At 34.6% G+C, this 15,176-nt stretch overlaps 2 protein-coding genes across 4 annotated transcripts in view; one reads left to right on the plus strand and one right to left on the minus strand.

The window, feature by feature from the left end:
• The window catches only part of astn1 (astrotactin 1), a 267,140-nt gene extending 261,662 nt beyond the window's left edge, over positions 1–5,478 (plus strand). For all 3 annotated transcript variants that reach the window (XM_016446854.1, XM_016446855.1, XM_016446856.1), the window contains one exon: positions 4,651–5,478. In XM_016446854.1, the coding sequence (XP_016302340.1) occupies positions 4,651–4,888 (238 nt within the window). In that variant the 3' untranslated portion in view covers positions 4,889–5,478. The remainder of the gene's footprint in view (positions 1–4,650) is intronic.
• A 685-nt stretch (positions 5,479–6,163) lies between these two features.
• Positions 6,164–15,176, minus strand: part of LOC107658303 (pappalysin-2-like) — a 63,572-nt gene continuing 54,559 nt past the window's right edge. The window contains exons 21-22 of the mRNA XM_016446835.1: positions 8,209–8,307; positions 6,164–6,925 (exon numbers count right to left, since the gene is read on the minus strand). Of these exons, the coding sequence (XP_016302321.1) occupies positions 6,818–6,925; positions 8,209–8,307 (207 nt within the window). The 3' untranslated portion in view covers positions 6,164–6,817. The remainder of the gene's footprint in view (positions 6,926–8,208; positions 8,308–15,176) is intronic.

Below are 15,176 nucleotides of genomic sequence, written 5' to 3' on the forward strand. Positions count from 1 at the left end.
ATGCACAAAATCTAATATGAATAACAAGTGGCCTACTTAGACAAAAAAAAGAACAGAAGATGGTATCTATCAACAGCATAAATCTCTCTCTCTCTCTCTCTCTATATATATATATATATATAATGAACAATTCACCCATTTTGGATGCAACCTTGGATTTATTTTTTCATTGAGTTTGGCAGAATACATTATGGGATGCTGCCTTGGAATGCATGTGGGAATGTTAGGGTGACACATTAATTTTTATTGATTGCAATTAAACCTGATATCTTGTTTTACAAGCTTTTGTATGCTTTTTTATGTTTTTCATTGCTCCCTAAATTACATAGTAAACACAGATTATTCTATTATGAATCTTAACGTCAGACATGTGATTAGGGTATTTGTGCTAATTAGGTTTAAATTGAACGCAATCAGACTGATTACAGTACGTTTAAAGGGATCACTAAAGCATCATGCTGACCACAAAACAGGGTGGTAATCTTTATACACCCTCCAAAACAAACCAAAGACAAATAAGGTCTGGATTTTCGAACTGCACTGAAACGCTATCTAAACACAGCCATGTGTTGGATATAAAACATGAACGCTTCCTCGCTGATGCACAGTAGAGGCAGGTGAATTTAATTATGGCCATTTGGACAACCGTACCTGAGGCCTCGGTTCAGATTGAAAGGTTGTATTTAATTGTCTCCATGTTGCAAGGTTTTCCTTTCTTGCTCCTGAGTTGCTGCATTAAAACACACTTGTATCAAATACTATCCCACCCAGTGTGACTGATGAGAGGGAACTGCTGTGAGGACTTTAACAGTAGGTGCTTTCAAACCAAGATCATGGATGCATGGTAGTTTAATCAGATTCAGGCCTATGTTTTCTGAGATATTTTCTCAGTCATACCCGAGGAGTCGAGGTTTGGCTAGTTAACATGCTTTAGTTAGCTCCTGCACAGTACAAAAAATACAGTACAAAAGTTGTCACTTAGGTGGTGTGTGTGTATATATATACACACACACACACACACACACACACACACACCATGTACATATATATTAATTAATTAATTTATTTTCTTTCTTTCTTTCTTTCTATCCTTCCGTCCGAGAGTGTGCCTTAACTGTACCATTATGGGAGTAAAAAGTATCTTTATCCTTAATGCTTTATATTATTATTAATATTATAAAGCAACATTTATTGCAAATATTTTAATCACTCAGTCAATAAAAGAATGATAGAATAAATAAATACAAGTGCAATGAAATATATATGTATATAATGTCATATTTCAGGTCACTTTTCATTTTACATAAATACATTTCACTTAGTATTTATTTCTATTCACTTTTTTATTATGCTTATATATATTGATTGCAACATTTTATGATATATTCAGTTTAATTATATATTGATGTTCATGTTTTTTTCAAGGTGTGCATTTCACTTCATTTTTAATTTTAATGTGTATTTTATCTTTACATTTATTTATTTATGATTGCTTGCATTTAATCATTTTATTTTATTTTTTGCAAGATACTGTATGTAATAAATTCATTTCAAAATGTCAAATCTCTCCATACCTTTGAGTATGATTTAGCTCAGTTATTTTTTTTAAATACATTTTAAATAGATTTTTTTTTTATAGAGAGTAAATATTTATTATTAACCTTTCCTTAAGTAGGACCTTATGAGTGCTAAAGGGTAAAAGGTTTGTTGATCCCATGTTGGGTCAAGTGACGTCATTAATACTGTCATTGTCCATCAGTGAGATTTGAGAACCGAGTTGAAATGATAACAGGTTGATTAGTACCCCCTAAAGCTGTCTTCTATGACAAATGCATTGAAATAACCCCAAAACAACATCCATTCATAATTAATTCATCCAGATATTTGCACAATGAATGGTGCGTGTGATCATGCCCCTATGATCGACCCAGTTCCATGAAATATTGCGCAAGTTTTTAGACTTCAGATAAGCTGTTCTAGTGGAGGTCTGGGGAGATGGGCCATTATCTCCCCAGCATCTGTCTTCCAAACAACTCGTATGCGTCATTTCCAATCTCATTGCGTCCATACAGCATTTTTTCAGCATAGGATAGGATGGAAATATAAACAAAGAAAATTTGTTTCTGTCTAATACAAAAGTTCACTGGGGTTTCCTCATCTGCAGCATTTAAATGCAATTTTCATGAACTAGTCATAATACAAGATAATTGTAATTAAACTGGCCCCCCTCAGCATATAAACCAGTTCAGACTTGGAACAAAATAGATTTGAAAAAAGGACCATTCCCTGTGTTTTCTTTCTTTTTGAGATATCAAGACAGAATTTCTTCTGACTCATTCTTAATTGGTGGGCTTATTGGTTGGACTGACTCACGCTTTAATTGGTGGAATTCGGTGTGTTCATTTTAAAGTTCTTTGGCTGTTTTCGTTGGACATTGATGATGTACAGTTACTATAGGGAACCGCGTTGAGTCATAAGGCCATTCCAAATGGATGTTATGGAAGCAGGTAGGTGTGCTACTCTGGATGTCGGTGGAATGCAGCTGATTGTTTCCTCCCAGACTAGTGCAAGAGATTTCGGAAAGCGAGAGTGAGAGAGAGGCACTGGCAGAGCCCAAGAGGTTGAAAACGTACCTTGGAAATAAGAGGCCATTTTCCACTTCCATACATGCTGGGATTTATGGTGACAACCGTTGCTATTTGGAGAGCAAAACTGACTTTCTTGAAAAATGAAAGGATAACAAACCACAGGGTTTTGTTTTAAGCAAATAAACATCCAAATTCCTACAACCACTGAAATGTGGCAAGATATTAAAAACATAAATACACTCAAAAGAATGATATAAAAGACAGCATCTCTACAGCAGATGGGAATATATTTCATTTAATATGCGAGTGATTTCTGACATCATTAAAATTCCGTTAATATACCTTGTGAATTAATTGGAGGCCAAAGTAAATAATGAATTTATTCTTTGTTGCGTGAAACCTCAATAAATTGCAAATGCAATCAAACAAGACATTGTGCGTTCAGTTGAATCGGTTTAAGCCACATTTTAATCGTAAACACACTTAAAAATGCACTTAGCTAGCCCCAAAGCCTGGTTGGTCTACACAGATTTGGTTTTCGGTATTTATGTGGTAGAGTGTTGAGCTTCTGGTTTGGCAGGGGTTTGAAGTGAAGCTATGACTTAGGAATGAGGCGCTCTTTCCGTACTCTTGGTATCGCATTTCAGCTTCTTGTCTTTTGCGAAGGATATTGGCGCTTCATTGCATTCGCACATACTCAATAAACGGCCCTCTCAAGTCACCGTCGCTAATAGAATTCACAGGTACTTAACCTTAGCTGCCATTCACCTAATCGGTACTGTGTTACCTCAGAAGCTTCTTGATGGGAAAATTTATTTTTCAAGGCTTTGCCATTACAGTTTGATATAAAAACACCACAGGCTTGATTTATGGTCAAACTCCTCGGTCCAGATTTTGAAGAGCGTCGTTTAAGGGGTGCAAACAGAAGACCTGTGTTTTAGCTGAATATGGCCATCGCCTGCCGTTTCTATTTGTTATATTGGAGTCTCCCATCAATCTTTCAGTCTCATGCTCCGGAGCAGCTTGTGAGGTGGGCATTCTCAGAATGGATAAACGGAATGGAATGCTCAATGTTTAAACCACCAGAGGAAGAAAAATTTCAAACCAGTGTCAAGAGCATTGCGCAATAGCAATATTATAAAAACTATGTAGTATGAGTATCACAATGGATGTTAGCAGAAAACACTAACAGGAATCACTTACACAGCAAGATAAAAGCTGTGTGTTGTTGAATAAAGCAATTTGATAGTACAGAAATAAAACAAAATGACAAAAAAGATCAATCAGAGTCAATACAAAAGTACTGTATGTGAGTTTAATTACTAAGGACTTATTGACTAATGGCCCTAATGATGATATATATATATATATATATATATATAATATATATATAAGTGCTGTCAAACGATTAATCGTGATTAATCGCACCCAAAATAAAAGTTTTTGTTTACATAATATATGCGTGTGTTCAATCTCAAAATATATTTTTAACAAAATGTCTTTTTTTACTTATATATATATATATATATATTAATAATAATAATAATATAAAATCATTTTATTAAAAATGTAATATTACTATTTTCTATTTTAATATATTTTAAAATGCAATTTGTTCCTGTATTGGAAAAACTGAAATCATTCTAATATTGGTGGTGCTTGAGAAATATTTATTATAAATGTTTAAAACATTTTTGCTGAATAATATTTTTCTGGAATTTTTTTATTTTGTTTAATGAATATAAGGTTATTTCTATTTTTTGACAACAATTCTATTCTTTCTGTACTTTGTAACATTCTAAAAGTTTTTAGTCATTTTAGCCTATTTATTACATCCATGCTGAATTTTGTTTCTTTCTTTCTTTCTTTCTTTCTTTTTCTTTATTTTTCTTTCTTTTTCTTTCTTTCTTTCTTTCTTTCTTTCTTTCTTTTTTTTCTTTTAAAATAATTTTGCATAGTTGCTTGAAATACATTACATATGCATTTAACCCAGACAATCTGTAATATATAAACATTAACACACACTACTAACCAAGTATCATCTTTGTGTCTGCTACTGCAGGAAAGCAGGATTGATCCTGTCTCAGCTGGATGAACTCAGCGGTTGGTGCCGGGGTCTCCTCCAGGAACCAAAAATTGGCTTGCGCAGAGCATCCCTCGAGTATCTGTCTTGTCGTTATACAGATACCAAAGCATTCGGGCTCAGCTGGGTGAATCTCGGCCAAGATTTACGTAAGGCCTGTGAAGATCAGATGCTCTCCGTTATGTACAATGATTATGGAGAACCCAAGGAACTTTAAACCGACTTGGACAACAAGAGGACCAGTCAGGGGCCGTACCTCAACACGGCCTCCACTTTAGGGCTTCTCTCTAGAGAATCTGCTCATCAGTTTTAACATTAATTGGTCATTTAATGATGAAGAGGAAAATATTTTGTGAGAACATGAGCAGCCCATCCTGAGTTTTTAAGAAGCATTCAAGTGGTGTGTCTCTGGGCTTGCACATTAAAAAAATGTACAGTGTACAGTCAAAGGAAAGTTGCATTAAAGTGTCATTTAGACCTAGTGGTGTATTTTGTCAAATAGTGCATACACCAGCTTGTATAGGTAGGACTTTTTCACAAGAACTAAAACTGTATCTTCTTAATGTGCTGAAAATGTTTGTCTCTGTAGTGCATATAGATATGGAAAGAGCTATAACAAATGTAAATGTTAATTAACTATTAAACACATACTAATGTGCTGAATGTAGTATTCAAAATAAGGTATGATGGGACAAGAAACTGTACAGGAGTTTTTTAAAGTATAAGCAGTATTATGAAAATAACCATTTTAAAGTTGTGTACAATAACATGTCTTGTTTATGTTTTATTTCCTATTCCAAATAAAATTGCCCAAATTAATTCCATGATTATTTAATTGTGCAACTGAAATTTGAACAAAAGTAATGAGTGCTGCACAGGTTTTAAAGTTGCAATGAAACAGGAGTACAACAACAGATCTTTTCTTAATGTATTATGACATATCTGAGTGAAGCAAATTATCGGGGAAAAATGCAAGGCAAGAACATGTTTCTGTCCACCAGTTGTTGATTGGTTGGAGGCGGACTGTAAAGTTGATTGAAAAAGGGGCGGGACCTAAACAGACTAAATAATTGGCCAGCATAAATCAACAGCAAGAAGTCTGTGAAGATTTTGACATTTTGATTAAAAATTTTAAGGTTGCAAAAAATGAAACATTCAGAAATCATAGCAGAAATCATTCAAAATAAGATCCTTCACATGCATTTAGAAAATAGATTTTATTTAATATTTAATCATTTCTTTATATTTTCCTTTTTTTCTTTATAATATGATTCAATTTCTTCAGCAACGATTTTTAAACATTTACAATAATTTAACAATTAATTAACAATTAATATTCGCCTTATTCATAGGATTCCATCTTGTAATTTCACTCTGCATCTTGCACCATTTGATGTTTTTAAAAAAAATTATATTAAACTGTCTTAAATCTTGACATTGATATTTAAATCTTGTTTTTTTTATTATACTGAGCACAATTATAGACATCAACTCTTTTAAACCCACTAAACTTGTGTGTATTTATACTTTATTGATATGACAGTGCACCTACACTTTAACATACAGAAGAGCATACAAAAATAGTATCATATATTTCCATTACAATCGCTATACATGAACTCTTTTCCCAAAGCACACATGCATTTCACAGGTTTGCATGTACATGTAGAGGGTATAAAATAAGGATAAGGCGAGGGAAAAAAATCTTGAAATCTTGAACTGACAGTCTGAGATAAGCACTTGTTTATATACCTGTATTAATGACATATAGGTGGAAGTAATATTGAGAATGTGGCTCACAACAAGCAAGAGCTATTGGTATAAAATATTCATAAAAATCAGCTACACTTGATATTTGTTTGTGTGTGTGTGTGTGTGTGTGTGTGTGTGTGATGGTGTACGTAAATGCTTGTGGGTTAAAATATGGGTCATATCTACATCTATGTTAGAGATCTTGAAAATATATTAGGTATTATTTCATAGATTAGTGTTGAAGAGGATTGTTGTTATGCACTTCTGTGGTTTGAATTACTGCCTTTGATCAGCCTCGCTCTCATGTGGAGTGAGAAACATTCAGGTTATTGTTTGGCATTTTCTTTTCAAGCCAATCTGAGAGCTGTCCGCGCGCTCTCCGCCTCGCTATCATTCACAGCGCTCCTGGCTCCTTTCGCTTGGCTGTGCCCTTGTTCTCCTCGGCTTCAGGGTCACGGCAGGTGCACTCATCTTGATCGCAGTCCACCCCGAATTGAATGACCTGTCAATCAATCGGACACACTTTTACAAACAACGTCCAAAAAACATTGGGCCACAAACATCTGATACGGTATGTGGGAGCCACACGCACTCTTTGAACGGGAGATCAAAGTGTGGTTTGGATAATTCGGCTCAAAATACTTTAAGACATCGAAGTAGATCAAAACAATGAGCATTGCCTTTTTCCAGATGTATGATCGATATCAACTGTTGACCAAATTACTCGCACATAATGATGAAATATGTAAAAACTCAAGAGAACAGCCTGTTTGGGTGTTTGTTTTCCTAACCGGAAAGTCATAAGGATTGGGTTTTTTACACTAGAAGGATTGCTAGGATCGATTAGGACAGGACGGTCGTGTTCAGTCCTGAAGGGAACTGAGAGAAAGAGAGAGAGAAAGCCTGACTGTGAGCAGATGAGTAAAGGAGGTGAACACATGTTAAGAATCAACAGGAGGAGGTTCTCGTCCAGGATTCGTGCCATCACCACAGGTTCCAAAATAAACCTAAATTCCCAGCTAAGCGGCCTACTGCAGGAAAAGTAAACATGAAGCTACAGCGTAAGCTCTGATTTCACCTGATGTTTACAGGATGCAATTGTCTAACTGCGGGACATTTGAGAGTATCCACTCATTTATGTTGCGATTCTTTGGAAGACGGAAGTCCAGCTTTGGTTTTATGCTAAATAGATGCTTTTTAAAAAATCCAAATGTTTGCTTTCAAATCACCTGCAATTTTATCTGTGCATATAATTTTGTTTCCTGTGCATGTGGCAGGTATTTGGATGCTAGAAAAGGAGCCACAGGGGATGAGGGATGAGAGGAATTTGTGCTTTATTGTCCAAACTTCTCTCTGGCTCGCGTCCTAGACTCTCTTAAACCAGACTGCTCCACCAACGTACTCGGACTTTTCCATGGCCTGCGTAAACAGAAGCATGGCAGCTCTGCCGGACCTACAGTGGCAGGATGCTGTTCCTCACGGTTTATTTCACTTTCTCAGACCCTGCTTGTTTTACAGTTGCCCGTGACCGCGGACACCTGGCCCTCTGCTAATAAAAGCTGCTCTATCCAGTCATTTATTTATGACAGACACTTCCCCCCCGAGCTTATTCTCTCTTTGGGAGAACACGCCACCTGAGCGCCTAATGATGTGGGCGACGTTCATGGAAAGGGTTGACAATGTGGCGGCAATATGTGAGACAGAGATTGGCGCTGTGACAGAGGAATGAGACAGCAATGTAGAATGAATGAGGATGAGAGGAACCGCCTTTAGGATGAGATTTACCTTTCTAGATGAGAGAGTGGATGGGCAGCAGTCTCCCCCGTCATACTGGCAGTACGCTCGGTTGTTAATGGTGTCGCACCAACCATCTCCTCCAAATGGCTACAGAATAAAGTTGAAAAACTCAATTAAAAGAAAAACAGAAGACATCTGGTTGAGTAACACTTACAGAATAAAGTGTTTATAATGTATATTTACTGTACAAAGAACATTTTTGCATGGTAATACATTTAAAATTAGGAATGCACAATATATTGGTTTATTTTTATTTTTTGGTTACACTTTATAATAAGGTTTAATTTGTTTACTATATTAGTTATGAAATAACAATAAAAAATACTTCAGAAGCTTTTATTATTCTTAGTTAATGTTATTTCCGACTTTCACTAATACAGTATTAAAATAAAAACTTGCATTTGTTGGTACTATTTAATGGACCTCACCTCAGCTAACATGATTTAGCAATGAACAATTGTATTTTTATTTACTAACCTTAACAAAGATTTACAAACGCTGTAACAAATGTATTGCTCATTGTTAGTTGATATTAGGTAATGCATTAATGTTAGTTAATAATTAATGGGACCTTATTGTAAAGTGTTACCATAATTTAATGATACTGTTAAATTTAATTAAATTAATATACATTTTTCATTATGGCCTAAATTCAATATGCCTAAATTAACTTTTTTTTCTCTCTCTCAAAATAGACAAAATAGAATACAATTTTAATATCAGTCATTTTTAGTGATATTAATGTTAAAATAAAACAATAATAATAATAAAAAAATAATAATAATAACAACAAATAATGTAATTTCTAATATAATAATCTAATTGCATACATTCATCTAAGAATGATTGATAGTTTTAAAAGAATGAATATTATACTATACCGGCAAACTATAGCTCTCCATATGCAGAAACGGTTTATTATATATCCAAACAATTTGAACTCACTAGAACTAGTAAGTCTTTTAAAGGTTCAAGCATGAGTTACTTAATTTTATTATATACAATTAACAGTTTTCTCTGAACATGAGGCCGATTCTGAGAGAAAAGAATCTCAGAGGAAAGAAATGCATGAATCATGCCAAAGGGATTTCTGTTATACCTTATGGTAGGTGGCATTCCTCATTTATTCCTTTCAAATAAAATAAAGCGGCATCTGTTATTCCTGACAAAACTTCCCAACTTTCTCGTACTTCCTCCGATGCCATTACTTCACCTGTGTGAGAGCATGGCTACCTGTTTTGCAATGCCCAAGGGAGTGAAATCCAACCTTCTTGAGTGGACTACAATTATCAAATTGAATATGCATAAACACTTTAAATGTGTCATAATGCCTTCCTAAAGGATTTTACTTAACCTAAAGGATCTGATGCCAATAACAGAAAAAACGAGAGCCGTCTGCCAAAGACACTTTTGGCTCTCTTGCGCATGTGGAGTCCTTTCAAAGAGTCCAGCTTCTACCTGATTCCACATCCCTGTGCAAGAGCAGCTGGCAAGGAGATCTCTGTAGAATTTATACCTTCAAAACCTACATCCAATCCAAAATGTTTTTCATGCCGTGCTCTCATTCTCCAAGTCATAAGCAATATAATTTTTCATTCTTCAGTTTCTAGCTTGTGTATATGTGTATATATATTGTGTATATATCGTTTATTTCTTTATTCTTGCTCTCCATCTGTTTTATCACCTTAAGCACATTGCGAATTTATTGGCAATAACAATTTTGAACCAATCTTACCACTTTGTGTTTAAATTAACGTGTTACATACTGCAAGTTAAATATCTGAATCTAAAACACATGCATTATTAACGTTGTTTTAGAAAAGGCTGGAAAAAGAAAAATGACCTAATGCCTCAACTAAAGAGTCGTGTAACAGTAAATGGGAAGGATGTGTGGAATGCATCTGCTCCGGCCAGCAGAGGAAAACTGCCAGTGAATGTTAAACAACGCTGTAGTCAACCATCTGAAGCACTACACAAAATCATCTGACCCGGACCTCATGTATATCTGGCTCAAGACAAAACAATAGTCAAGAAAAGTCCAAATCTGACCAAAACAATGGACAATATAATGTAAATCCAGTCTGCCAAAATATTTAAACATTTAAATCTCATGCTTATTTTCTTCACAATTAATCATGATAAATTATTAAATTAAATTGACAGCCCAAAAATTTGCTAATTTTGGCTGTCTTGGCTCAATAGATTTATTCTAAGCATAAGGAGCTACAGTTAAATTTGTTAGGTGTTTTCCTCAATCTTTTGATTCAAAGACACCAGCATTTATGATTAAATTCAGTTTTGTTTTTTGTATTTATTTTTTATTTATTTAGACAAAATAATAATCAAATCAAATCAAATGTATCTATTGAATCATAGTTTCAATAGAAATAATACTAACAGTCAAACTATATCCTTTCATAGGCAGAACCTTAATGTAACATGTAACCTGAACTGGCAGAACTAATAAAATAATAGATTTTTTTCCCCCAGCTGCAGTGAAATTTGTTAGGTGTTTTCATCGATGTTGCGATTCAAAGACACCAGCATGATTCATTTCAGGTTTTTTTGCATTTATTTTCAATTTATTAAGACAATATATGATTTCAAGATCTACATTTTTGTAGTTGTCAGTAATAGAATGAATATATAAAACGTAAAATAATAAAATATAGAATAGATCAATAGAACTAATACTAACAGCCAAACTATAGCCTTCCATATGCAGAACTATATATATATTTCATCAGTTTCAACACCTAATAGGAAAGACACCATGACCTTACTGTATTCCGATGATAAATATAAATGCCTCTTCAGATTGCCTAATGCTCAGTGTCAGTTCAAGCTGTCCACTTTGAGGTATCCATTCGAAAATTCATTTTCCTGGCCTCCTCTCAAAGAGGGGTTTTAGTAGGCAACCCTGCTATGCTTTTGGACAGTATCCAAAGTTTGATTTAGATTACATGAATTTATTGAAAACGAAACCCTCTATGAGTCACTTTAAAAAGATGTATTTTTAAAAAAACACAATTAACCCCTAGCAACAGTTTCTGCAATGTGCGTTTGCAATCGGAGATACTGGAGAACAACAAACTGAAATCTTATCTGAAGCAAACAATGAAGGTATCTTTTACCTTATACAGTACATGACGTTGGGAGAAATTAAATCCCTAAACATGAAATCCCTAAACGCGAGGGAGGACACACTCCACAGGTTGCCTGACCGACCACATCTAATGCTAAGCGAAAGATAGAATAAACTTAACCTCCATGGCAACAACATGTTTTCACGGACAACATTGTTTTGAGGCCCCATGTTAGTGCTGGCATCTCACTTCACTAAAGTATGCGCTCCTTGATTGGCTCTCTCCACAGTTCCCAAAAAACTACTAATTATGTTCCCCTCCATTTCATTTCTAATGTAAACTTCTCCTTTTTGTCTTTAAATGAAAGCTGAACATGCTGAAAAACAAATTTTAGGTAACACATCACAACAGTGAAAGGCCGAATTAAGTGTTTCCAGGTTTTTTTGTGTTTTTGTCTTGTCAACTCTTTCCATAATGTTAAGATGAAGAAACCCAGTGCATGCCCTGAGAGGAATCAGATGACCATTCTTCTAACCATATTTGCAGCAAGGAATGTGAATAGTGGTTCTTCATAAACCTGTGGCATCATCTGTATGGTTTTCTCAAATGGAGCCACACAAAAAGGGGAAAAATTTGACTGAAAAACTGGTTCGAACCAGTCAAGTAAATTGTACTTGATAGTAGGCAAAGGGGAAACAAACAAACAAACAAACAGCCCCAATAGTCCAAAGCTCAGAAGATCATAAGTTTCAACAGTCTGACCAATACATGGACAACTATAATACCTGAAGAAAGCTTCCATTAGCTTTCTTATTCATCTGAAGGAAAAAAACCTCCAGAACCAAGGGTTGCAAAAGCAGACGTAAAGTCTACTTATGTTTGGCCTTGGTGGTTCGAAATAAAATATTAATAATGACACATAAAATAAAGCATAATCTGAGCTGACCTCTTCACTTATCATCAGCCTGTAATGAGAAATACCTTCTGGATGTGCTGCAGAGCAACTGGAACATGTGCTGTGGAATAATTTATACTAAGTCTCCGATATAAAAGCAACTGTTTTGCTAGGTAACAAATTAGGTCAAGAGGAGATGAGAGGGTCTGGCAGATAAGGGGTATTTGAATATCATAAAACATCCCTCTAAAGGAATGGTGAGTTCCAAGGTAGAATGAATAGTTCATAAAACCTGTCTGCTTCACTCTGAAATTATATTAAAAATTATAAAATCGGATATCCATGGGGAAAAAAAAAAACTTGGATATGCAACTGATGATAAAACTAGATAAATAGATAAAATATATTATATAAAAAAATATATAAATATAAATTTTAGGGTTAGCGTTATGATAAGGGTTAGTTTTTTTTTTAGATTTTCTTTTAAAGATATTAATAACAATAAAATTAGGGCTGTCAAACGATTAATCACGATTAATCACATCCAAAATAAAAGGTTTTGTTTACATAATATATGTATGTGTACCGTGTATATTTATTATGTATATATAAATACACACACATGCACGTATATATTTAAGGAAAATATGTTATGTTTATATTTTAAATATATTTATATATAATATAAATTATATGAATATAAATATATACATGTGAATACATGTAAATATTTTTGAAATATATACTGTATATGTGTGTATTTATATATACATAATAAATAAACACAGTACACACATATTATGTAAACAAAAACTTATATTCTGGATGCGATTTATCACAATTAATCGTTTGACAGCACTAAATAAAATGTATTTTTGTACAAAAAAATGTATCAGAACATATACAAGATTAGAATATATTATATCAATATTTTTTTACCTTTTATATGAGAACATTTTTTGTTGATTTTTTTAAAATAAATCTTAAACAATTTATTCAAGTCTCACACATTTGACCGGCACACCATACTAAACGCCGTTCCACCCTTTCGTCTTCAAGATACGTCCCTTGACATCACTGGCAGAGCTAAAATCCAGAGAGAATTACAATAAACAGTCATCCATTATTTTCCAAAAACACTCGACTGTTCATTTCAACACTCTTTTCGATTCCAGACTTCACACGACTCTGCCGCGTTACTTCTGTTGACTTTTAGGGAAGCCTGGTATGTTACTTTCGTCACATATAATTTGTGATTATTTTACAACTGGTTTAACGCATCCATCAGTTACATAACATCCTTTAAATTCTCTCTGTCTAGCTGACCTGCGCACACACCGATAAGATCATTAATTTGCTTTGGCACCTCAGAACTACAATTGTCGACAAAGTCTGATGAGTTAGTGCTCAGGGTGAATTTAAATAGGATTCTGTGAATTGCGGGAAGGACTCTAAAGGAACAGAAACCGGAATAATATGTTTTATGATTATGTATATACCACATTTTACAGTGGCAATGATATTTTCATTCGGTTTTATTTTTGCGATAAAAGGAGAACCGGTGAGAATCAATCTGTCAGCATGCTGTGGGAAGATGTGGCACGCAGTCCATCAACCATCGCGCTAAATGTTTCTCTTGGCCACGGGAGATGTTAAAGATGTCTCCATATGAGAGCGGATGGTGTCGGAAATCCCTGACAACAAAATGCCTCATTACTGACGTAAATGTAAACTTGGGAATGTCTAAACCATATACAGACAAAATAAAAACAGAAAACTGAAGGACTGTATTTCTTGACCCTTTGGACTGTGTTCATCCAGATTTGAATTCCTGTGGGCGCAAATAGCTTCAAAGTCACTCTTGAGACACATTATGTGCTACTAACCCGACCTATTATGATGTATTTATACATACTTTTAAAAAATGTTTCAATGGATCACAGATTTGTTTTGCGAGTTCCATTTTGGTCAAATGGCCCAGTTAATAGACGAACATGAAGTTCTGACTACAGAGATAGTGAAGAGCAAAACAGGTTTCCCCATCTGTGCATGAAGCTCCATGACACAATAACTGGAACGTAAAACTAAAAAATCAACACCGTCATCATTTATCACTGATTATGGTGCTCCCTGATCCTCCTGGACCACCTCAATGCTCTGCTGGTGGTTATCTGTCAAACTGCTCTTTTCTCTTCGAGATCTGACATGAGGCAGATGTGAACTCTTGCCGTTGATTTTACTTCTAAAATACTGCTGGCGTACCTATCAGTATTATAAATACAATTCTTTCATCTTTTATGCACCCTGATATTCTTCCAAACCCATATGCTGTTGTTTTTGTTTTTTTTATCAGTGGCACTCTAAAGTTATTTTCTTTAAAAAGATGTAGCATAGCTTTGTATGGGGAGTAGAACAAAATCTAACTTGTTATTCACTAAAATGCTCAACTTTTTTTCCTTTTTTTTTTTACTGATCAATTTAATACATTCTTGAATGGGGAAAGGGACTTTGATATGATGCAGGGCAACAACTCCATAAATGCAGTTATGCCCTATAATTCAAGATATTGGGGAAAAAAAATGCTCCTGTATGAGTTTTTGTCTCATATTTATATCATATGATAAACGATATCACACGAGCAGTGAGAGCAATCACACGAGTACTGTTGTCCCAAATGTGATTTTACACAACAGTTCAGTAAATAAGTTAAACTTGTGTTATATTTTAAACACAATACTGTCTGTTTTTGTTCAGTTTTGCCAACAAAAATATTACCTATAAAGCCACAGCAGAACTGTTGTGTGTCTACGAGCAACACAGCGGTATTTCTGAATGAATCCGCATTTTGAACGAATCAGGTGAACCAATGATTCAAAGGCCCATTCATAAAGTTTACCGTTTACTGAATTCCATCTTAAAAATGCAGTTTGAACGAATCGAATGAATGAATGACTCATAAAGAAATTTACCGCCAC

This window comes from Sinocyclocheilus anshuiensis, unplaced genomic scaffold (assembly GCF_001515605.1).
Source record: "Sinocyclocheilus anshuiensis isolate Anshui unplaced genomic scaffold, SAMN03320099.WGS_v1.1 scaffold375, whole genome shotgun sequence".
Classification (NCBI taxonomy): Eukaryota; Metazoa; Chordata; class Actinopteri; order Cypriniformes; family Cyprinidae; genus Sinocyclocheilus; species Sinocyclocheilus anshuiensis.